This window comes from Salmo trutta, chromosome 19, assembly GCF_901001165.1.
Source record: "Salmo trutta chromosome 19, fSalTru1.1, whole genome shotgun sequence".
Taxonomy (NCBI): Eukaryota; Metazoa; Chordata; class Actinopteri; order Salmoniformes; family Salmonidae; genus Salmo; species Salmo trutta.
Window position 1 is genome coordinate 49,061,672 of NC_042975.1, and position 25,096 is coordinate 49,086,767.

Consider the following 25,096-nt stretch of genomic DNA (forward strand, 5'->3'; position numbering starts at 1 on the left):
AACACTGCTGTGTCAGAGAGAGCAGGAACATGCCAGCACTAACATCTCCCTCTCTCTACAGCAGTGCTATGTGGGAAATCTCATATGAATATGATCCCGCACACAGTCTGGATAAATAAGATCCAAATGCCGTCTCTGAAAAGTCATAAAAGTTTTGAAGTATTGAATTTAGTTTCACTATTATATTATTTTAGCTAATGGAAGACGATTAAACTCATACATACACGAGCACACACTGAACATTTAGACGTTGTCTGTCCAAGAGTGACTTCACAGAAACCAGTTAAATCCCTCCACTGACCTTGCTTCCCCTTCCCCCACAAAAAAAAACACAAATAAAAAAGCTCTAGCTAAGGTTCTGGCGAGCTCCCTGCATTTTCTAGCCAGCCACTCACATCCTGAGAAGGAAAAGGAAAAAGAAGGGCTGAAAAGCCAAGATTGAAAACAGACATAGAGCTTGGACCCTCAAAGAAAGGCAGCAGCCATTCTCTTTTCTCGCTCTTTATCGGAATGGAATAATATTGACTTTCAAGGCAATAATAGACTTCCGCCAGTGGATAAGATATTTATTTTGTATTGATTTGTTTGTCCTTTTGTAGTAAGAACGGACATAGCAATTCTAGCCAGAATGCTGTCCTGTTCAAGGAGGAGGAACTGTTTACCCTAATGGCTTCAAGAGAATTGTTGTGTATTGTTTACTTCCCATACACCCACTCTCCTAAAGCATGCGCCAGACGGAAGGTTTCCACCCATATATCCCTGCAAATTGAAGGAGCTCACTCAACATCAAATTCAAGGACTTTTCTCCAACTCAGAAAGGATACGGGATATCTTACTAGTCAACAGAGAAGACAGGGTGGTGAAAAATGTGGAGAGGAACTCTCCCAAGGTAAGTGACGACCATATCGTCCTTATCATCTTTCTTCTTCCCACTCTTATTCTAACACACAAAAAGGAGGGTTTCAAGGCTGCGTCTCTCTGTCTGCAACCAGCCCAGACTATTTCACAACTGCCAACCCACACTTTTGTATGTGAGACACTACTGGTTTCTCTGCTCTCGGGCATGATAAAATCCCCAACATGGTGATGGGTGACAAAGCTATCCACATCCTGATGGGTCTCTCTTGTGGTATTGTCAGGGTGAACAACACAAACTGATGTTTTTCCGAATAGCTTGTCTCTCAGTGCAGCTGGTATGCATATCCCCTGCTGTGTGTTCCTTCCCCTCAGGCAAGGCAGCTAAATGATAACAAGAGGACTTTAACCAAATAGTATTTCCAGACATGTAAGGATACTCATCATTGACAAGATGGTCAAACTTGTTCCCAAGATAGATGAAAAGAAAACAGCATGTAACATGGGTTGAGAGCCACGACGGCCACACACTGTCTGGTTTGTGGCCGTCGCTGAAAGATTTACTGACCCTCTATGGATATCCCTCATCTCCTTCAATGGGGGCTGTTCGACATTAACACTTGCTTGGATTTCAGTTCAATGGCACAATGGTCAAAGAACACATAGACATAGTATGTTACCACACTGTTGCGTAATAGCCTAGTGGTTAGAGCGTTGGACTAGTAACCGAAAGGTTGCTGGATCGAATCCCTGAGCCGACAAGGTAAAAATCTGTCGTTCTGCCCCTGAACAAGGCAGTTAACCCACTGTTCCTAGGCCGTCATTGAAAATAAAAATTTGTTCCTAACTGACTTGCCTAGTTAAATAAAGGTAAAATATAAAAAATGATGTGCCACACAGCTCATTATATATTGACTATTCAACTGCGGATTCAGTAGCATCGCTTACCAACATTTTATTATTCTGTACATTTGAGTCAAAACGTCTGTGTCCTCCCGTCTTTCTTGCACACTTACCAAAGAACGAAGACATGAGAAAAGGCATGCGTGGAATGTCATTACAGATACACAATTCACCCGAAAGCAAAACAAAAGAAAAGGAACCCACTACTGTAGCTGTGAGAAAAACAGCTCGTCTAGATCACATGGTGCAAAAAGAAACCAAATTGCAATAGCAGATTTTGCAGTGTAGAGTTTCATGCTCATACACCCTTCCATTTTTACTAGACACTTACTTTCCATCACAGGATGTACTAACCTCAATGGGGTAAAAGTAATACAGCAAGACTTCCCTCAACTAAAAACAATGGCATAAAATACTCTTCTACCACAGAACTGGGTACTGCTCTATACACTGTAACCTGATTACTCTATAACCACCACCGACCCCTCCCTTCAATCCAGACAATGCATGGAACATGTGTTAAATTGATTAAGGCCTTGTTTGGGTCACAGATGAACATTTGCTTAGTACTGAAAACTACAAAATTGTCTATCAATATACTGCTGCGGGGTCGTTTATGTAACATCTAGTCAGGCCAAACTCTCAAGGATTACAGCTTATTAACGCGTATTTGAAAGGGTGAAATGATGGCCTCTGCGTGATTTCATTTCCATTGCATTTTGCTATAGCGGCTACTCGAGGGCCTATTACCATTTAATAGGCCTGCGACGAGCTAGGAGGAGCTTGTGTTTAATTTAGTACATATTTTTGAAATGAAAATATGCCATACCCAATGAGAGGGTCTGCTGCAGACTGTACGTGGGCTGGAAACGTACCAGTCGTGGAGTCGTTGACGGTGCTAAATCGGATACAGGAGCGCAGGCCATATGAAACAGAGGTTTAGTTTGTTTTGCAGCCTTTCCGATTGGTGGGAAACACATGGCATGCAGCGCGGTTATGGTAGGGTGCCACAGATCAGCATCTGCGTTCGCAGGCTGGTTGCGTCTGGTGTGTCAGTCACTCACCCCCACACAAGGGAGGCCAGTGTTCCTCGTCACAGAGACACTGTGACGGCCAGGTTCTGCCCACCCTCAAAATGATAAGAAAGCAGCTGGCTGCTTTAGCTCAGCTCAGAGGGTTTCGTAAACACCATGCTCCAGACTCTAACTGATTGAACTGATGAGGTGATGCCCAGTTCAGTTCCGTTGGGAATTCAGTCTTATCCCGAATTTGCCTAGACCTCTAGATAAAGTATCTCTCACTTACTCAGTGGCTCCTCCCTGGCGAGGAGGAAGTATGAGTGTGAAATGAGTTTGTGTGTGTTCATGTAAACAACCTTTATTTGATCTATGAGGCCAGGTCACATAGAGACAGTTTATTTTGTTTTATTAGACATTTTGACTCCAGCCCCTCTTTGGGAAGCGGCCAACTAACATTATAGGACCTGGGCCAATGTGCTTACAAACTATTGATGCTTTTCTGAAAGAGTTCATTTGCAAACCTTTGCCAGAGAGAGGTTTTTGGTTTATGGCAAATAATGTTTGTTTTAATTCCTCAAAAGAGCACGAGTCCTGAGAGGATGCTTGGTTAGAAAAGAGCTGATAATCTCAACAAGGTATTTTGATCGCATTGGCTTTCTGGCTTTCTGTGGAAAATTCCCCCTATCTTTGGGGCTCTTTCCCAACATCTCCCTCTATGTGGCCTCCTCCCTTAACCACTCTTCCTCTACCTCTTGATATTTTCCCCTGAAAACACATTGCTTCTTTCAGATGGAATTTCCTTATACTTGGCCTGCATGGTCTAGTCATTAAATCCATGCCATATTCCGTTTGTTTCCAGAGGGAACACAAAATTCAAATGATCAGGTAGCAAGAGCAATTCTTTTTAATTCTGTTTAAAATGCCCGGGGTCTGTTTATTGAGTTGTTCATTCCCCAGAGAAAAAGGCAGTGTGATTAATGAAAGGATGGGGGGGGTCCGTTTTAAGCTCTAGTAAAACCATAAGGAGGGAAACAGGGAGAGAGAGAAAGAGAGGCTAACATGGCAGTCACATCACAGTGAGGTTCTGTCTGTCTGCACCTCTTGCCTGCGAGTTGCCACCAATGCCCCATCTGTACTCTCACTTTCAGACATAATGTAGCTGGGAAGGACATTAACTTCACTTGCCGAGGATCACTATAGCTGGCTGAAGGGTCTTGTAGCAGAGAGGTATGCATTTGATTCATGGTACCAGACAGACAGCAGAGCAGTGTCCTGCTGCTTCTTTGTCCTGCAGCTAGTGGTCTGAGACAACCAATGATGTTCGACTTGGAATGTCAATGGCCTTGACAACATAACGTTACTGTGACTGAATGGAAAAGATGAATCATAAGACACCATGACTCAGATTGTACAAACAAAATTGCTCTCAATAGGTTAATACAAACATTTTACAAAAGTGCAGAGGAAGAAAGACCTGCTGGTTGGTGTAGTGAATTCCAGAAGCAGTATGTCATAGATTTTGGGAACCCCCAGTTGTGACATCTCTATTTTGACTGTGAGCTCAGCCTGGCCTCAAAGAGTAGAAGAAACATAGTAAATGCAGTGGCATGTATTCATGCATGCCAAGGGAAGCCAGGCTTCCCCCAAGTATTGACAAAGAAACAAAACAAAATATTTAGTCTCTCTAAGTTTCCATAATCTTCCTGAAATTCGCAAGAGCCTGAATCTATCTCACCGGGAAAAGCATCCGAGCAAAACAGCGCCCCTCTGTCTCTGTATGCATAGGCCATGTATCTGATGGTGTCTGGTCATAAAGAGTATGACATTGTTGCCGCCAGTAGCATTTTTAAAAATTGAACAAGGCAAGTCAGTTAAGAACAAATTCTTATTTACAATGACAGCCTACTCTTGCCAAGCCCGGACGATGCTGGGCTAATTGTGTGCCGCAATATAGAACTCCCAATCATGGCCAGATGTGATACAGCCTGGATTCGAACCAGGTACTATAGTAGCACCTCTTGCCCTGAGATGCAGTGCATTTGGCCTCCCTTGAAAACATTTGTCATTGATACAAACATTCTTGAATTGTTGCATCTCGTTGTTTGTTGTCCTCCGGTGGCTAGCTAGCTAGCTAAAATTGGCCCTTTCCTAAATTAACCATGGATGAAGATAGGGATTTGGACTTGTGGTTTTTCTTAATTCTCCGTACTGGCCAATGATTATAACGGCAACTCTGATCCAACCATAAATTCATACATTGTGCCCCTGGAAGTTCAAAATGTATCTACAGTGAGGGAAAAAAGTATTTGATCCCCTGCTGATTTTGTACGTTTTCCCACTGACAAAGAAATGATCAGTCTATAATTTTAATGGTAGGTTTATTTGAACAGTGAGAGACAGAAAAACAACAAAAAAATCCAGAAAAACACATGTCAAAAATGTTATAAATTGACTTGCATTTTATTGAGGGAAATAAATATTTGATCACTCTGCAAAACATGACTTAGTACTTGGTGGCAAAACCCTTGTTGGCAATCACAGAGGTCAGACGTTTCTTGTAGTTGGCTACCAGGTTTGCACACATCTCAGGAGGGATTTTGTCCCACTCCTCTTTGCAGATCTTCTCCAAGTCATTAAGGTTTCGAGGCTGACGTTTGGAAACTCGAACCTTCAGCTCCCTCCACAGATTTTCTATGGGATTAAGGTCTGGAGACTGGCTACGCCACTCCAGGACCTTAATGTGCTTCTTCTTGAACCACTCCTTTGTTGCCTTGGCTGTGTGTTTTGGGTCATTGTCATGCTGGAATACCCATCCATGACCCATTTTCAATGCCCTGGCTGAGGGAAGGAGGTTCTCACCCAAGATTTGACGGTACAAGGCCCCGTCCATCGTCCCTTTGATGCGGTGAAGTTGTCCTGTCCCCTTAGCAGAAAAACACCCCCAAAGCATAATGTTTCCACCTCCTTGTTTGATGGTGGGGATGGTGTTCTTGGGTCATAGGCAGCATTCCTCCTCCTCCAAACACGGCGAGTTGAGTTGATGCCAAAGAGCTCCATTTTGGTCTCATCTAACCACAACACTTTCACCCAGATGTCCTCTGAATCATTCAGATGTTCATTGGCAAACTTCAGACGGGCATGTATATGTGCTTTCGTGAGCAGGGGGACCTTGCGGGCGCTGCAGGATTTCAGTCCTTCACGACGTAGTGTGTTACCAATTGTTTTCTTGGTGACTATGGTCCCAGCTGCCTTGAGATCATTGACAAGATCCTCCCGTGTAGTTCTGGGCTGATTCCTCACCGTTCTCATGACCATTGCAGCTCCACGAGGTGAGATCTTGCATGGAGCCCCAGGCCGAGGGAGATTGACAGTTCTTTTGTGTTTCTTCCATTTGCGAATAATCGCACCAACTGTTGTCACCTTCTCACCAAGCTGCTTGGCGATGGTCTTGTAGCCCATTCCAGCCTTGTGTAGCTCTACAATCTTGTCCCTGACATCCTTGGAGAGCTCTTTGGTCTTGGCCATGGTGGAGACTTTGGAATCTGATTGATTGATTGCTTCTGTGGACAGATGTCTTTTATACAGGTAAGAAATCAGAACCATTGAAAGCCACATCATATTTAGCTTACGTTGATTGAACTAAATTGTTTTTGGTATCCTTTAGTTGTCACTGTATTAGACTAACTATCAGTGATTTTGTGATGCTGAAATGTTTGAAGTTGAAATGGTGCTGGAATAGTGGAGGCAGCTTGTGTTTTCTTTGCGACTTGCGGTAACTTGCATGACCATCAGGGGCAAAAATCTGATATCAACTTTGGAGGGGACAATTACATGAAATTTTCTCAAGAGCAATTCCTGAGGGGGACACCAAAAGTAGTGCTGTAACACATAGCCTACATTGTAATATGGTAAATGTATATTGAGGAACCAAAGAAATAAGGTGTTTGCCGTACTCCTAACTACCGGTACCCAAAACTACACAACTAATCACAACAGCAATACCATTGTCTTTAACAAATCTTAGTTCAGTCACCAGTTTAAGTTGAGAGTGGGGGTATCCATGGCATTTTCCAATTATGTTCCTATTTTACAAGTCAAAAAAATTGAGAACCTTTCATAATGTTGCCAAACAAAGACTCAACAATCTTACCTGAGACTCCCTGTCTCTGCCAGTCTGTCCCTGCATATCTGTCCCCAACTCTGCTGTCTGTGTGCCATCTGTTGCCTGCTCTGCCTAATGACATCATTGTGAAACATTTCCATTAGAATTTCATTTCTTTTTTATGAACATTTTATCAACTAGTCTTTGAGATATTAGGCTACTAGCGTTCTTACTATGCGTTTTGGTGTATTGAAAAATACTCTGATGTCCGTCTTTTATTTTTCTGCCATTTTTCTACCTGGCTGGCTGGCTGGCTACACACACAGTGTGTAGGTTATTTACAGTAGGAGATGGGCTTCTATCATCTTCAATCATTCTATTTGGGCTTCGATCTAAAAGGTAGCTAGCAAATGTGAAACGGATTAAAATGACAAGAGTTGAAAGCTGTATGAGTTCACCATTTACACAACATATGCTGCAACCTTTTGTAATTGTAATAGTTTGTTTCATATTGGCTGGCTTCCAACAATAGCTGAATTTGCAAAGCTAGCGAGCACCAATTCAGTTTCAGTGGTGTTTGCTATAATCTTTGCTACCCGGGTTAAATAAAGGTGAAATAAAATAAATAAATAAAAGTTCCCTTGCGACAATTTAGCTTTTGCAACGAGACCATTAAATATATTTAAGACAATGGTAGAAGAGAGTGTAGTTCTGTTCAGTTTGGATTTCAGTTTATTGCTAACCTTATCACAGGGACTTTGAAGCACTAACTTACATCATCTGCATGCTGATCTTGGAATAAATTGACGATAGCAAAGATTCCATCTTTGACGACGCCACATAAATGGAATAGGTACTAGCTAGCTTAATAGTTAATATTTGCGCGCTAGCTCTGCATATTCAGCTAGTGTGTGTGCGCGATTGACTGGATTAACCTCATGTCAGTTACGTGCATTGAGTGCCTTTCAGACAGTAGATACGACCTCTCTGTTACCTAGCAAGCTAAGGAACTGGTAGTGGATCAAACCATTGTGAGGCAAAGGGTGGGGGGGTCGCAATCTTTTGAAACTTAAAAACGTGCTATTAAGTATCTATAATCAGCACAATTGCTTTCATTGCGTATTATTAATATTATTTAAATTACATAGTTATGTTTCAGTGATATATTGGGGGGGACAAATCATATTTTTCCCAGGATGGGGGGGTCGTGTCTCCCCTGTCCCCCCCGGGATTTCCGCCCCTGATGACCATGCTGTGGGTCATGTAACTGTTTGCAATATGCTTTGTCGATTTCACTGGACAGAGGTTGCTCTCTGGTTTTGTGAGTAAACAAAGGTGTGGTTGAATTTATTCTGCCAGTGTGTCTTCTTATTGTCTCGGTCTTAGGCCTATATACCACGGTCGCAAAGCATATGAACTAACAGGTCATAGAGCAAACAACGCAATTATCTGGCTTTTCTGGCTTGGCTTCCCCAGTGATTTTACCCATGCACCGCTACTGAGTAAATGTAAATCTGTGACAGATGTGTTACATTTCGAATGGTTACTTAAGACAAAAATGAAAGAAGGGAGTTTGGGCAGGCAGGCGGGGGGGCGGGCGGGCGGGCGGGCGGGCGGGGAGGGAGGATGGGTGGGTGGGCGTATACCCAAAGGTTGCCTGTTCGGATCACATCACGGACAACTTTAGCATTTTAGCTAATTAGTAAGTTTGCAACAACTACCTAAAATGTTTTAGCTACTTTGCAACTACTTAGCAGGTTAGCTAACGATTTCCTTAACCCTAACCTTAACCCCTGACCTGAACCTTATCCCTAACCTCAACCCCTAACTTTAGCCTTAACCCCTAGCCTAGCTAATTTGTAACATACACTCTTAGAAAAAAGGGTTCCAAAGGGATTCTGTGGCTGTCCCAACAGGAGAAACTTTTTTGGTTCCAGGTAGAACTCTTTTGGGTTCTACAAGCTCCCTCACGACGCCAGGACAGGGGAGTCAATCACCACCTTCCGGAGACACCTGAAACCCCACCTCTTTAAGGAATACCTGGGATAGGATAAAGTAATCCTTCTAACCCCCCCCCCACCCTCCCCCCAAAAAAGATATAGAGGGACTATTGTAAAGTGGTTGTTCCACTGGATATCATAAGGTGAATGCACCAATTTGTAAGTCGCTCTGGATAAGAGCGTCTGCTAAATGACGTAAATGTAAATGGGTTCCATGTACACTGCTCAAAAAAATAAAGGGAACACTAAAATAACACATCCTAGATCTGAATGAATGAAATAATCTTGTTAAATACTTTTTTGTTTACATAGTTGAATGTGCTGACAACAAAATCACACAAAAATAATCAATGGAAATCCAATTTAGCAACCCATGGAGGTCTGGATTTGGAGTCACACTCAAAATTAAAGTGGAAAACCACACTACAGGCTGATCCAACTTTGATGTAATGTCCTTAAAACAAGTCAAAATGAGGCTCAGTAGTGTGTGTGGCCTCCACGTGCCTGTATGACCTCCCTACAATGCCTGGGCATGCTCCCGATGAGGTGGCGGATGGTCTCCTGAGGGATCTCCTCCCAGACCTGGACAAAAGCATCCGCCAACTCCTGGACAGTCTGTGGTGCAACGTGGCGTTGGTGGATGGAGCGAGACATGATGTCCCAGATGTGCTCAATTGGATTCAGGTCTGGGGAACGGGCGGGCCAGTCCATAGCATCAATGCCTTCCTCTTGCAGGAACTGCTGACACACTCCAGCCACATGAGGTCTAGCATTGTCTTGCATTAGGAGGAACCCAGGGCCAACCGCACCAGCATATGGTCTCACAAGGGGTCTGAGGATCTCATCTCGGTACCTAATGGCAGTCAGGCTACCTCTGGCGAGCACATGGAGGGCTGTGCGGCCCCCCAAAGAAATGCCACCCCACACTATGACTGACCCACCGCCAAACCGGTCATGCTGGAGGATGTTGCAGGCAGCAGCATGAGGGTGGGGGTTGGGTTGTAAGCACAACCCCCACATGTGGACGTCAGGCCCTCATACCACCCTCATGGAGTCTGTTTCTGACCGTTTGAGCAGACACATGCACATTTGTGGCCTGCTGGAGGTCATTTTGCAAGGCTCTGGCACTGCTTCTCCTGCTCCTCCTTGCACAAAGGCGGAGGTAGCGGTCCTGCTGCTGGGATGTTGCCCTCCTACGGCCTCCTCCACATCTCCTGATGTACTGGCCTGTCTCCTGGTAGGGCCTCCATGCTCTGGACACTACGCTGACAGACACAGCAAACCTTCTTGTCACAGCTCACATTGATGTGCCATCCTGAATGAGCTGCACTACCTGAGCCACTTGTGTGGGTTGTAGACTCCGTCTCATGCTACCACTAGAGTGAAAGCACCACCAGCATTCAAAAGTTACCAAAACATCAGCCAGGAAGCATAGGAACTGAGAAGTGGTCTGTGGTTACCACCTGCAGAACCACTCCTTTATTGGGGGTGTCTTGCTAATTGCCTATAATTTCCACCTGTTGTCTATTCCATTTGCACAACAGCATGTGAAATTCATTGTCAATCTGTGTTGCTTCCTAAGTGACCAGTTTGATTTCACAGAAGTGTGATTGACTTGGAGTTACATTGTGTTGTTTAAGTGTTCCCTTTATTTTTTTGAGCAGTATATAATTCTCTGTGGAAAGTGTTCTACATGGAACCCAAAAGGGTTTTTACCTGGAACCAAAATGGTTCTACCTGGAACCAAAAAGGGTTGTTCAAAGGGTTCTCCTATGGGACAGCCGAAGAACCCTTTTTGGTTCTAGATACAATACAACTTTTTTTTCTAAGCGTGTACCATACAAAATGGATGATGGACATCCCCAAATGAAAACATACCATACGAAACGTAACATATCATACTAAATGGAGGGAGACAGATTTACACTTACTATGTTACATCTACCCCTGGTTGGTGAGCTTCCATTTCACAGACCTTACTTACTTGAGTTGACATGCTCTGTGCACTCCCAGTACACCCACTCATTCCTGTCCCAGTGTCCTTGCCATCTTTGTGCTCTCCACTCTTTATTTGAGCCTAATTGTTTCCAGACACGGCAAGTCCTCCATGCTTCCAATCCCTCTAAAAACATCACATACATAGTATTTAAAGGCCTCTCTCTACACAGTACTCCTTTACGGACTTCTTCACCATTCAATGTTTATTTTCCAGAGTGTTATCAATTCACACTGGCACTATGGAGTTGGGCTTGGCAAAGTCTCTGCCTTTGGTGGCCATCTTTGCAGGTAAGAAAAAGCTAAATGGGGTTTTTACACTGTAGTTGGATTGTAAATTGGTCAAGATTGCACATTTGTAATGTGTTCGCGTTGTTCATCTCATTATGTTTGAACCCCAGGAAGAGTAGCCACTGCCTCGGTAGAAGCTAACTGGGGATTCTAATAAATGCTAAATACATTTCCCAGTGCTGCTGCAGTTTTGTCCAGAGGGCTTCAGTCTGGAGCTCAGCCCCAGCGAGAAAGAGGTCATACTGAGCACCAACTCCTCCTTCACGGTGGTCTGTTCTGGTTGGAGCAAGGTGACGTGGAAGTCTCCCCACGACCCCAGCCTGGAGGGAGTGGCTGTGGAGGACAGGGGAACCACCAGTGTGCTGGTCCTCCACAACGTCACCTGGAGGCACTCTGGGAACTATATCTGTGAAGAGTCCTCTACACAGGAGACCAAGGACATATCGGTGTTTGTACCAGGTGAGACCAAACACCCTCTATGAACCTTCTATTTTCTTTTTCATGCATTTGTATTTTATTTTATTGGATAGGACAGAGGTAGAGAGGAATGATAGAGGAGAGAGTGTGCTAAAATAGCAGTGGGCCGGATGCTGCAGCGATATGTGAGATCCGGAGGCAGTGGCTTAGACCATTAGACCATCCTAGACCACTGAACCTTCTATTTTAGGGAGGACTATGGAGGGACAAACTGTTACAATTCAAAGCTAATACAAATTAGGGCTGGTTTCACAATTGACACCACCCCCTACCGTTTGAATACAATGTCCCCGTGTCTCTAAAGGCTATTTTAGAAATGTCATTGTTTTTGATTCCCTTTTTACTTCCCCAGACCCTGAGGAATGGTTTCTTCCCCTGCGGCAAGCAGTAGTGATGAAGGAGGGAGAGGAAGGTACCATTCACTGCATGGTGACTGACCCTGGCATTAACGTGACCCTGTACGAGAGGGACAACAAGGCCTCTGTGGAGGGAACATACCACCCCAGTAAAGGGTTCACCGCCATCCTGAAAGATAGCTCCTACATCTGCCGAGGTGCCATGAACGGAGAGGAGAAGGCGTCCCAGGTGTATTATGTCTACAGCATTGTGGGTAAGGCTCTGTGTCAACCCTCAAAGTGAAACTTAAATCAAAATAAAACAAAGTGTCTCAACGCACAATCTTAAAATATTCTTTAAAAAGCTGTAAAATGCTTATTGAAGACCAGGCTGCTGGAAGGTCGGACCTGTTATAATGTCCTCTTCCGGTTTATTCTTTCCAGTCCCCAAATCCATGAACGCCTTCATGACACTCTCAAAGACTGTGCTGAAACAAGGCGAGGCCTTAATGGTTAATTGTACTGTAGAAGAAGCAGAGATAGTTTACTTCGAATGGGATTTTCCTCGTAAAGAGGTGAGTGGACAATATGCGACCTATATTACCAAGCATAATCATCTCTTTTGTTGATAATTAGGTTGTTGCAATGCTGTTCTTACTTCTGTTATATTTTGTTTCCATCTGAAGACAATTGAGCCACTGACAGACTTTCTATCGGAGATTAGAATCCGCTCCTTCTTGAACATCTCCAGTGTCACTCTGGAGGACTCTGGCCAGTACATCTGCCGAGTGCAGGACCCTTTTTCCGGAAAGTCAGCCATGGATAATCTCACTGTCACTGTTCTGGGTGAGCAACCACCCTCAAAGCGTTTCCAAACTCACAACAACATAAGCTGAGTAACTTTTCATTAAATCGAGTGAAAAGGTGGCAATACTATGCACAATGTCATGGGGCCTCCATGGGCTTTGTGTGTGTCTGCTTTGGAAAGTATCTAACTGATTGATGTTCTTGCCATGCATCTATAAGGTAGTGATCTTCTATTCAAATATCATTTTACAGAACGGGGCTTTGTGGATTTGGAACCCTCCATCAACACTAATGTTTCAGCGCTGCAGTATCAGAGCGTTGAGCTCAAAGTGCAGATTGAAGCGTATCCCAAACCTCAGGTGCTCTGGACCAGAGACAACACCACCCTTACTGGGGAAACTGTATCCATGGACACCAGACAGGTGCATGAGACCAGGTACCCATCATACATGATCATGAACAGCCCAACAAAGAAATCTATTATTATGGTGACAATGAAATTGAGAATCAGTACATAAGCCCCATGATATTGATTGTGTTCTGTTTGATCTTTGACCTTAAGTTACCTCAGTACTCTGACCTTGGTAAGGGTCAGGATGGAACAGAGGGGCCTCTACACTGTCCAGGTGGCCAATGAAGACGACGTCAAGGAGATAACCTTTGATCTTCAAGTCAAGTGTAAGATACATGCCTGAATCATTATCAACTCTGGACAGACATATCTACATTAGATGGGATCACTATTCAGCCATTTTTCTTTATTGAGTTAACATGTCTGAATTTAAAGGATGTTGAACAGTTTATTCTATTGATTAAACAATCAAATTACACTGAACAAAAATGTAAACACAACATGCAACAATTTCCAAGATTTTATTGAGTTAAAGTTAATGTAATTAAAATAAATTAACTACGCCCTAATCGATGGATTTCACATGATTGGGAATACAGATATGCATATGTTGGTCACAGATACCTTAAAAGAAAATACAGGGACGTGGATCAGAAAACCAGTCAGTATCTGGTGTGACAACCACTTGCCTCATGCAGCGAGACACATCTCCTTCACTTAGAGTCCCACTACTCTTCAATCGCTGTGCGAAGTTGCTGGATATTGGTTGAGAACTGGAACACGCTGTCATACACATTGATCCAAAGCATCCCAAACATGCTCAACAGGTGACATGTCAGGTGAGTATGCATGCCATGGAAGAACTTGGATATTTTCATCTTCCAGGAATTATGTACAGATCCCTGCGACATGGGGCTATGCATTATCATGCTGAAACATGAGGTGATGGTGGAGGATTAATGGCACGACAATGGGCCTCAGGAACTTGTCACGGTATCTCTGTGCATTCAAATTGCCATCGATAAAATGCAATTGTGTTCATTGTCCGTAGCTTATGCCTGACCATACCATAACCCCACCGCCACTATGGGGCACTCTGTTCACATCATCAAACCGCTCGCCCACATGACGTGTAAAGAGCACACTTCTCCAGTGTACAAGCGGCCATCGGAGGTGAGCATTTACCCACTGAAGTCGGTTACAAACTGCAGTCAGGTCAAGACCCTGGTGATGACGGCGAACATGCAGATGAGCTTCCCTGAGACGGTTTCTGACAGTTTGTCCAAAGATTATTTGGATGTGCAAACCCACAGTTTCATCAGCTGTCCGGGTGGCTGGTCTCAGATGATCCCACAGGTGAAGAAGCCCGATGTGGAGGTCCTGGGCTGGCGTGGTTACAAGTGGTCTGGGGCTGTGAGGCCAAATTCTCTAAAATTATGTTGGAGGCGGCTTACAGAAGAGAAATGAACATTCAATTCTCTGGCAACAGCTCTGGTGGACATTCCTGCAGTCAGCATGCCAATTGCACGCAATCTCAAAAGTTGAGACATCTGTGGTATTGTGTTGTGTGACAAAACTGCACATTTTAGAGTGGCCTTTTATTGTCCTCAGCACAATGTTCTTGTTATACCACACCTGTCAGGTGGATGGATTATCTTGGCAAAGGAAAAATGCTCACTAACAGGGATGTAAACAACTTTGTGCAAAGAAATTGAGCTTTTTATGCATATGGAACATTTCAGGGATCTTTTATTTCAGCTCATGAAAGATGGGACCAACACTTTACATGTTGCGTTTATATTTTTGTTCAGTGTATCTATGTTTCACTACCTTTCACTGTCTCATTGGATATTTCCTCTCCCTGCAGCTCCCCCGAAGATAATAGATTTGTCTGACCAGCATATGGACCAGGGCCACGGGGTGCTCTGTGTCACAGAGGGGGTCCCCACACCCACCATTCACTGGTACAGCTGTGAAAGCATTGGAAAGTAAGGGATCAGACCCCTGGAAATACTGACCAACACAATGAAGCATATTCTGGCTCTTCAGTTGTGTTTTGACTTTTACTCTCAATCTGTAGAGGGCAGTGTTACAATAGGGTCACACATTGTAATTAAACAATTGAGTGATATTTGTTAGACCTGTTGCTTATTTTGGACTCTCAATAGTCTATAGCGTGTTTTTTTATCAGTCACCCAATATCTCGCTCAGACAGAAAGTCTCACGAACTGAACAAGCATATTTTCTATCACCATCGATGCTAATTATGACATCTTCACCCAGATGCAGTAATAAGACCACAGCGTGGAAGTCTCTGTCGGCTGACCAAGACAACGTCAGCATCCAGATGAACGTGAGCTACATCGAGGCCTCAGGGGTCAACCACGTCCGCAGCCTTTTGACCTTCCAGACCATGGGGGGTATTACATCAGTGCGCTGTGAAGCCCGCAGCGAGAGAGGGCGCAGGGCCTGGGACATCAAACTGGTCTCGAACTGTAAGCATTCATGCAAATAAGCGATACGTATTTACATATATGCAAATAAGCTATAAGCAGTTACAGTAACTGTCATTTAAAATATTTCATTTAAAATGGAAACAAATTGATTACTTTTGATTTACTGATATAAACTCTTTCAAATCACAATCTATTTAAAGTGCATTGATCAAAAGCCTCAATACACTTTACAGACATATTTATACAAATAAAATCCTAGAAATGTATTAGTCTTTGGCAAAGTCTTTGACTTTGACTAACAGAGTATGAATAAGGAACACAGAGGTTGTCCTCTTGTATGAGCTCCTTCTCTGTGTGTGTATCTGCAGCTCTGTTCTCCCAGGTGGCTGTCTTGGCTGCAGTGTTAGCCCTGGTGGTCATTGCCGTCATCTTCCTCATCATCCTCATCGCTCTTTGGAGAAAGGTGACCCCCCCCCCAAACAGAAACCCATCTCCTTCCCATCACATTTGTCTTGGTAGTGATGCTACTGTTGAAAGATGAGATTGTAAAATTAGCGAGGATTACAATAATTGACAGGAGCCTGGCCAGTAGGTCTTAAATCATGTGGAACTGCCACTTTAGTCACAGCCTTGCCTGGCATAACAAACTTTCTGTTGATTCTATGTATTTATGTATTTTTGTGGAAGCAGCAGCACTCTTTCATTGTCCAAGACAAATTTCCCCTTGGGGACAATGAAGTATAATACTGTTTATAAAGTGGGTGGTTCGAGCCCTGAATGCTGATTGGCTGACAGCCATGGTATATCAGACCATATACCACGGGTATGATAAAACATTTATTTTTTTACTAATCTAATTACGTTGGTAACCAGTTTATAATAGCAATAAGGCACCTCAGGGGTTTGTGATATATGGCCAATTTTTAGCTGTGGTATATTGGCCATATACCACAGCCCCTCGTGCCTTATTACTTAAATATATAATATATAAAACTCTGACAGCCTTTTGTATCTGCCTTTAGAAGCCCCGGTATGAGATCCGTTGGAAGGTGATCGAGTCAGTGAGCTCAGATGGCCATAAGTACACCTACATGGACCCCATGCACCTGCCATATGACTGTGTATGGGAGGTACCTCGGGACAGCCTGGTCCTGGGTGAGCGACTATTATATTACAGGGAATGTTTTAGTATAATTGTGTGAATACTATAGCCTATTTATGAATCATGATGTATTGATATATTTGACATGAGCTAAGCTAACAGTACACCTCCTTTTCTGTCATACCAGGTCACACTCTGGGTTCTGGAGCATTTGGGAGGGTCGTGGAGGCCACAGCCTATGGCCTTCGTCACTCTCAGTCCACCACCAAAGTGGCTGTGAAGATGCTAAAGTGTGAGTGCTTTATGCTTTACTATTACCAACAGCTTGCCATTTCCTCCATTTTACACACAAACCACTGACCTCGGTACTCATTCTACCATGCAAAAATATTGCAACACTGCATGTTCTGCTATTGTTTTGACTGACAGCCACAGCAAGGACAAGTGAGACTCAGGCTCTGATATCTGAGCTGAAGATAATGAGTCACCTTGGGCCCCATCTAAACATCGTCAACCTACTGGGGGCTTGTACGAAACGAGGTGGGAACTGGAAAGCATACCACTGCTTATAGACTTAACATATTCTGATAAGTTAGTCAAAGTGTGTGTTAGCAACTGCCCACTTTTCTCTGTCCTGAAGGTCCTATTTACCTCATAACTGAGTACTGTTGCTATGGTGACCTGGCTGACTACCTTCACCGCAACAAGCATACCTTCCTGCAGTACTACGCAGACAAAAACCGCAGGGATGCTGATATGTGCAGGAACAGCACAGAGAGTACAGTCCAAATCCAAGGAAAAAGGCAAGACTGATGCCTTCCGAAATACACACTACTGATTTTACATTGCAAAATCACCCATCAGCATTCAATGTTTAGTTGCATTGGAAAATGTATTCAGAGGCCTATGCTTTCTGTAAGTCAAAGATGTACTATCACTTATTGTAACAAATTGTGCCCTTGGTTTTTGACAGTGAGAGCGATGGGGGTTACATGGACATGACCAAGGAAGAATCTTTAAATTATGTCCCAATGCAAGAGCTGAGTGACAACATCAAGTATGCAGACATCGAGCCTTCAGTCAATGAGACACCCTACCATCAGGACAACAACTACCAAGGACAAGGTACATTTTTGTACACATTATCCACTGGGCACACACTGGTTGAATCAACATTGTTTTCACGTCGTTTCAACTAAATGACGTTGAACCAATGTGGAATAGATGTTGCCTGTGCCCAGTGGGCACTTTCTTTTTCAGGGGTTGGAACCAGTTCAGGGACCAGAACCGAAAACCAGAAAAATAACTTTACAAAAAAAAATAACTACAAGGAACAGAATCAGAACCGGGAACGAAAGTGATCTATACTTTCCTTGAACAGAAATGTTATTTCAAAAACATGGAACTGGTTAATAACATTATTTTACATTCTGGCCATTTCTTCCAGTCCCATAAAAAACGCAACGAAGCGCCTATTCAAAGCCCTCCCTCTGTCAATCAGAAACTTCTTCCAGTGTCTGCATGCCAGATGAAAATCTTTGCCAGTATGTGTTCATTTAGGCAACCTGCCCATCCCCCTCCAAGCATAGTCTAGTAGCCTACTGACGTAAGTATGATTCAGAAGTTAGGGAGAGAGATTTTTTATTAGAGGAGAAAGGATTCACTTTTTCAATGCTAGTTAGGGATTCTATAGTTATCACATTTCACATTGGATGTATTAACTACAAAAAGGTAAGATGTGCTTTTAATCCAGGTGCCGCTCTGCACACACAAGCTTGTTAGCTAGCTAGCTCTGGTCCAACATTTAGCCAACTCTGAAGTTCAAACACATTCAAAGTTCCTCTATAGAAGCCACTCCTACAGGCATAATTCTGTGAGCCTAATTCAGATAATGCATGTCATCACAAGATGCCCAGCACTTCAAGCCAAGCCTCCTCCTCCTTCATTCACCCTCTCTTGCACTCTCCACACCAGCAAAATGTCAGTTGCATCTCGTGCCCTACACTTGTCTTTCTATCACAGCATGTAAACAACTCACTGAGCTATAGTTTTCCTGCTCCATAGCAAGCTGCTCTATCCGCAGCGCATGATTGGTGAAGTAATTTAATGTCGAGCTAATTGTTAAAAAAGTATGATTTCTGTAACGGGTTGGCAGTCGTGGTGAAGGAATGAGGCACAGGAAGCAGCGAGCACAGGGTAGTGGTGTATTTAATTTACACTCACTCATCAAACAAATACTCCCAAACACAGGGGAGAAAGTACACACGGCGTAAAATAGCGCCGACACGAACATGAGCCGTCACAATAGAAATAATCCCGCACAACACGGAAGCGGACCAGCTAACATAAATAGCCCCGCTAATTAACCAAACTAACACAGGTGCACAAAACCAAAAAGAAGGGAAAACCAAAAAGGGAATCAGTGGTAGCTAATAGGCCGGTGACGACGACCGCCGAGCGCCACCCGAGCAGGAGGGGGCGCCACCGTCGGTGGGAATCATGACAATTTCAGAGGTTTAAAAATGAACAGACAGGAACGACATAAACCGGTACTTTTTGGGAGGTTTGAACTGGTTCAGAACTTTATTTTGCTGGTTGGAGCAGTGGAACGGAATAAAATAAATAAGGGTTCTGTTCAAAGTGAACCGATTGAAAATGTATTTCCGTTCCAACCCCTGCTTTCTACAAAGAAATAGGGTGTGTCTGAATTGGCACCTTATTCCCTATATAGTGCACAAATTTTAACCAGAGTTCTATGGGCCCTGGTCAAAAGTAGTGCACTATATAGGGAATCGGGTGCCAATGACTGGAACGAACAACAAAGATCTCTGAAACTGGAAACACTTATCTCCCTCACCAGCTTTAAGCACCAGCTGTCAGAGCAGCTCACAGATCACTGCACCTGTACATAGCCCATCTATAATTTAACCCAAACAACTACCTCTTCCCCTACTGTATTTATTTATTTATTTTGCTCCTTTGCACCCCATTATTTCTATTTCTACTTTGCACTTTTTTCCCCTACAAATCTGCCATTCCAGTGTTTTACTTGCTATATTGTATTTACTTTGCCACCATTGCCTTTTTTGCCTTTACCTCCCTTATCTCATTTCATTTGCTCACATTAAAAAATATAGACTTATTTTTCTACTGTATTATTGACTGTATGTTTGTTTATTCCATGTGTAACTCTGTGTTGTTGAATGTGTCGAACTGCTTCGCTTTATCTTGGCCAGGTCGCAATTGTAAATGTGAACTTGTTCTCAACTTGCCTACCTGGTTAAATAAAGGTGGAATATTTTTTTTTTTTACAAAATATAAATGCTGAAGGCATAAAACACTTCATAAAAGCAACATTTTATTTGATGAAAACTTGGTTGTTCATCATGTATTATGGGAAGCAGCAGCAAACAATGGTCCTCCTCACGCTACTTTAGTGTGTTGAAGACATTTCAACATCCGTCAGGCAGATGGTGAGCAGACAAACAGACCCCTGATGTTGAAATACTACCGGAGAGACCAAAATAGGGAAGCCTTTCTCTCCACTTAAGAGTGTTGACACGCAAGCATCTTACAGAAAAATACGTATATGTTTCAACCTCTTGTGTAACCAGACGATGCCTTCTAACACTGTTCTTTTGATAAACACCATCAGTTGGTCATTTGTTTGCACGGTCTGGCTCAAAGTTTATGACAATTTGATGTTCTCTTTTCATGTTGCTCAGGCCAAGAGAGAGCAGACGTCCCGTTGTCTATCAGTGACTCCCCAATTCTGAGCTACACAGATCTGGTGGGCTTTAGCTACCAAGTGGCTAAGGGCATGGACTTTCTGGCGTCCAAGAATGTATGACTATGGAATAGCTTCATAATACATCCTTATTCATATCATGACATTTCTTGCCATGTCACATCAAACGTTCCTTAATTCTGGAGAACATGTGTAAATGACCTTACTGAACCCACATGAACTCCAGTAATAGTCTATACTGTTGGCCCTGTCCTCACAGTGTGTTCATCGTGACCTGGCTGCCAGAAACGTTCTCATCTGCGAGGGAAAGCTGGTGAAGATCTGTGACTTTGGCCTGGCCCGTGATGTCATGAACGACTCCAACTACATAGCCAAAGGCAACGTGAGTTCATTTGTTTAGTTTTTTTGTCGCTATGTATTTGTTTACATGCCATTGGAAGATGTGCAGTAAGTAAAGGTAGGGAAGAAACAACCAAACAGTCATTCTGTTCGGAGATGAAAGTGATTGAAACTGAAAGACAATTTTTTGATATGGAACTTCCAGAGATGTGGGTTAATATGACCTACTTATGCAAAATATCTGACCGACAACACTATAATGTTTAAATGGTTTAAGCTATTTTTTCCCCAAACAGACTGCTGCATTGCTGGTTAATTCTGTACATCCTGAGAGTAAAATATGTTTTAGGTTAAAAAGATGGCGCAGGCGCCATTTTCAGGGTTTTTAAATGCTAAAACTTCCTAGTAGGGTGAAGTTGTTTTTGCCAGAAATGTGGTTGAGTTATTGGATATCTGGGCTGCAGACTCTTTCCACTGGGGTTTTCTTGGCTTTTGGCTTTTTTGGTCTTCGATCAGAAGAGGATGTGAAACAGCTTTCCAAAAGTCATTATGCCATAGATGGTACAGGACTTCGGTCAGAATACCAAAACATTGTCAATTTTCTTCACTGTACCAAAAGCACAAGGCCATTTTCCATAATTACATCTGTAACTCTGTATTACAACTGTCATTACCCAAAATGGATTACCTACAGTATGTCTGTGATATTATAGACATTCCTGCCACTGAAGTGGATGGCTCCAGAGAGTATCTTCCAGAACCTCTACACAACCTTGAGCGATGTTTGGTCTTTTGGCATTCTGCTTTCAGAGATCTTTACTCTAGGTAAATACAAAAGTTTCTGCATAGAACAGATGTGTTTTGATTCTTTACTTATTGCAATTAGAGATAATATTTATGACTGTATTTCTTGATATTAGTTACAGTGCATTCGGAAAGTATTCAGACCCCTTGAATTTTTCTGCATTTTGTTACGTTACAGCCTTATTCTAAAATGAATTTAATAATTTTTTTTATCTACACAAAATACCCCATAATGACAAAGCAAAAACAGGTTTTTACAAATTTTTGCAAATGTATCACAAATAAAAAACTGAAATATTACATTTACATAAGTATTCAGACTCTTTACTCCGTACTTTGTTGAAGCACCTTTGGCAGCGATTACAGCCTCAAGTCTTCTTGGATATGATGCTACAAGCTTGGCGCACCTGTATTTGGGGAGTTTCTCCCAATCTTCTCTGCAGATCCTCTCAAGCTCTGTCAGGTTGGATGGGGAGTGTTGCTGCATAGCTATTTTCATGTCTCTCCAGAGATGTTCGATCGGGTTCAAGTCCGCGCTCTGGCTAGGCCACACAAGGATATTCAGAGATTTGTCCCGAAGCCACTCCTGTGTTGTCTTGGCTGTATGCTTAGGGTCATTGGAAGGTAAAACTTCTCCCCAGCTTGAGGTCCTGAGCACTCTGGAGCAGGTTTCCATCAAGGATATCTCTGTACTTTGCTCCATTCATCTTTCCCTCGATCCTGACTAGTCTCCCAGTCCCTGCCGCTGAAAAACATCCCCCACAGCATGATACTGCCACCACCATGCGTCGCCTTAGGGATGGTGCCAGGTTTCCTCCAGACATGACACTTGGCATTCAGGCCAAACAGTTCAATTTTGGTTTCATCAGACCAGAGAATCTTGTTTCTCATGGTCTGAGAGTCCTTTAGGTGCCTTTTGGCGAACTCCAAGCAGGCGGTCATGTTCCTTTTACTGAGGAGTGGCATCCGCCTGGCCACTCTACCATAAAGGCCTGATTGGTGGAGTGCTGCAGAGATGGTTGTCCTTCTGGAAGATTCTCCCATCTACACAGAGGAACTCTGGAGCTCTGTCAGAGTGACCATCGGGTTCTTGGTCACCTCCCTGACCAAGGCCCTTCTCCCCCGATTGCTCAGTTTGGCCGGGCAGCCAGCTCTAGGAAGAGTCTTGGTGGTTTCAAACTTTTCCATTTAAGATTGATGGAGGCCACTGTGTTCTTGGGGACCTTCAATGCTGCAGAAATGTTTTGGTACCCTTCCCAAGATACAATCCTGTCTCGGAGCTCTACGGACAATTCCTTTGACCTCATGGCTTGGTTTTTGCTCTGACATGCACTGTCAACTGTGGGACATTATATAAACAGGTGTATGCCTTTCCGAATCATGTCCAATCAATTGAATTTTAATCAAGTTGTAGAAACATCTCCAGGATGATCAATGGAAACAGGATGCATCTGAGCTCAGTTTTGAGTCTCATAGCAAAGGTTCTGGATACTTATGTAAATAAGGTATTTCTGTTTTTTATTTCTAAAAACCTGTTTTCACTTTGTCATTATGGAGTATTGTGTGTAGATTGATGAGGGGGGAAAAGTAGTTATCAATTTTAGAATAAGGCTGTAACGTAAGAACATTTGGAAAAAGTCAAGGGGTCTGAATACTTTCCGAATGCACCGTATACACCTTGTTTCGGCCTAACTTCAGGAGGAACGCCCTATCCTGACATTCCCATGAACGAACAGTTCTACGCTGCCTTGAAGAGAGGCTACAGGATGCCTAAACCCCCTCATGCTACAGACGAGATGTAAGGCCTCATCTGTCTCTCTTTGTCTGTAGGAGTTTATGAGTAAAATAACTACTGCATGCATAGGACAAGGTGAGATTCACTCGGAATAAAAATGTTCTTTCAGCTATGACGTCATGTGCAAGTGTTGGGATGAGAAATTCAAGAAGAGGCCACTGTTCTCCTCTCTGGTTAATTTGACGGGAAACCTGCTGACTGATGCTTACAAAAAGGTATGGAAAACTAGAATCATTCTCAACACTATGGCTATGACTACTTTGATTGCTCATGTATTAATAACTCCATATCATTTCCAAACCATCCCAGAAATACACCCAGGTGAATGAGAGCTTTCTGAAGAGCGACCACCACGCTGCGATCAGGTCCAAACCCATACCAGCAGGGAACCCGGCTGTGTCTTCAGATGACCACTCCTCAGGGGATCGAGCGGGTCAGGAGACAGGGGAGACGGGGGAGATAGGGGAGACTGGGAAGGAGGCTGGCCCCTCCCAGACTGACTACATAATCGCCATCCCAGATATCCATGTAGTCGAAGAGGCAGAAGCAGGTGGTGAGGTGCTGGACACCGCCACACAGAGTACATCAAGGTAACGTAGGATCTTCTCTCCACAGAATATGTCTCTTGTCTGTCAACTCTGTGGCTGTTTCCCACAGGAAGAGTGTGGCTGCGTGAGTCAGAGGCAGCATTTGAGGACTTCCCAATTCTGCACAATCTTTTCTTATGTTGTGTTTCTGTTTATTGCTCATTGTCATTAATAATTGGCAGTTGACACTCGGTCTTTTTGATTTTCCTCTGACATTAATAAAGCAGTAATAACGTAAAACCAATCTTTGTTCTGCCTTCTTAGTCCTCCAAGCACAACCGACCAGACAGATACTGATACAGCCTCCCTGGATGGACCAGAAGCATCCCTAGAAGAACCAGTACCCACAGAGGAAGAGGTGCCTCCCCCCACGCAAGAAGACAAGCTCCCCCAGTCTCCATGTACCCCTGAAGTGGAGGAGAGTTTCCTGTAGCCCCTCATTAGAGAGCTGAAGTTAGAGGTGTCTACTGTATAGGACGATGTTGTACATGACAATGTGTGTTGTTAGTTAAACACTAATGTTGTAGGCCCTTTTAGGAAACATTATATCGTTATTATTTTTGTATATTGGTAATATACTGTATATCTTTCAGGTACTTTTTCCCTTTTAATGCTATGATTCACAAAAAAAAGCATCAGCAGTTTGACAAATGGCAATGGTAATATTATATGCAAATGTAATCAAATTCAAGTTGTCAAACTGTAAAGAAAAGTATATTTGGCATGGGAATACATTTAATTTCAATCATTAAAAAAAAAAATGTTTTAAAGAGAATGTAAGCTTGCAGTAATGCACCGCATATTTGCACTTCTCATTCTCAATTTTAGACAAAATTATGTTTTGAAAAAGCGATTAAATAAATTTAAGCATACATTTTGGGACTTTTAAATGAATGATATATACCCATTGATTCTTGAAGAATATAACTTATAAATGCCAGCTTAGCTCAACTGTTATACCCCATCAGAACCCAAAATATAAGCTTGCTTAACTCCACTGTTTGTAAACAATGTAATTGTAAACAAACACTGCCTCGAAACATGGGCCTAAATTCAATCAAATCAAGCATTAACCGGCGATAGCAAACAGCTGCATAGGATGTTTTGGCGGTGTTGGAGGTGGAACTGC

At 43.1% G+C, this 25,096-nt stretch overlaps 1 protein-coding gene across 1 annotated transcript; it reads left to right on the forward strand.

Moving 5' to 3' along the window:
• Positions 1–414: 414 nt before the first annotated feature.
• Positions 415–24,839, forward strand: LOC115154887 (platelet-derived growth factor receptor beta). Its single transcript, XM_029701575.1, has 23 exons — positions 415–889; positions 11,092–11,165; positions 11,343–11,624; positions 11,995–12,252; positions 12,422–12,552; positions 12,664–12,823; positions 13,037–13,220; positions 13,347–13,462; positions 15,004–15,124; positions 15,420–15,631; positions 15,961–16,055; positions 16,615–16,747; positions 16,882–16,986; positions 17,124–17,234; positions 17,335–17,497; positions 17,668–17,819; positions 20,420–20,538; positions 20,702–20,824; positions 21,495–21,606; positions 23,284–23,383; positions 23,490–23,595; positions 23,690–23,970; positions 24,232–24,839. The coding sequence occupies exons 1-23, from the start codon at positions 867–869 to the stop codon at positions 24,398–24,400; spliced, it is 3,330 nt and encodes a 1,109-aa protein (XP_029557435.1). The 5' UTR covers positions 415–866; the 3' UTR covers positions 24,401–24,839.
• Positions 24,840–25,096: the final 257 nt, after the last annotated feature.

What these genes read in the sequence shown, in the direction of transcription:
- LOC115154887 (XM_029701575.1), top strand. Translation starts at nt 867, where the DNA reads ATGTGGAGAGGAACTCTCCCAAG. An exon ending in TGGAGAGGAACTCTCCCAAG is followed by an intron (nt 890 to 11,091) that starts GTAAGTGACGAC and finishes TTTATTTTCCAG; the next exon opens with AGTGTTATCAATTCACACTG. An exon ending in CAACAACTACCAAGGACAAG is followed by an intron (nt 17,820 to 20,419) that starts GTACATTTTTGT and finishes CATGTTGCTCAG; the next exon opens with GCCAAGAGAGAGCAGACGTC.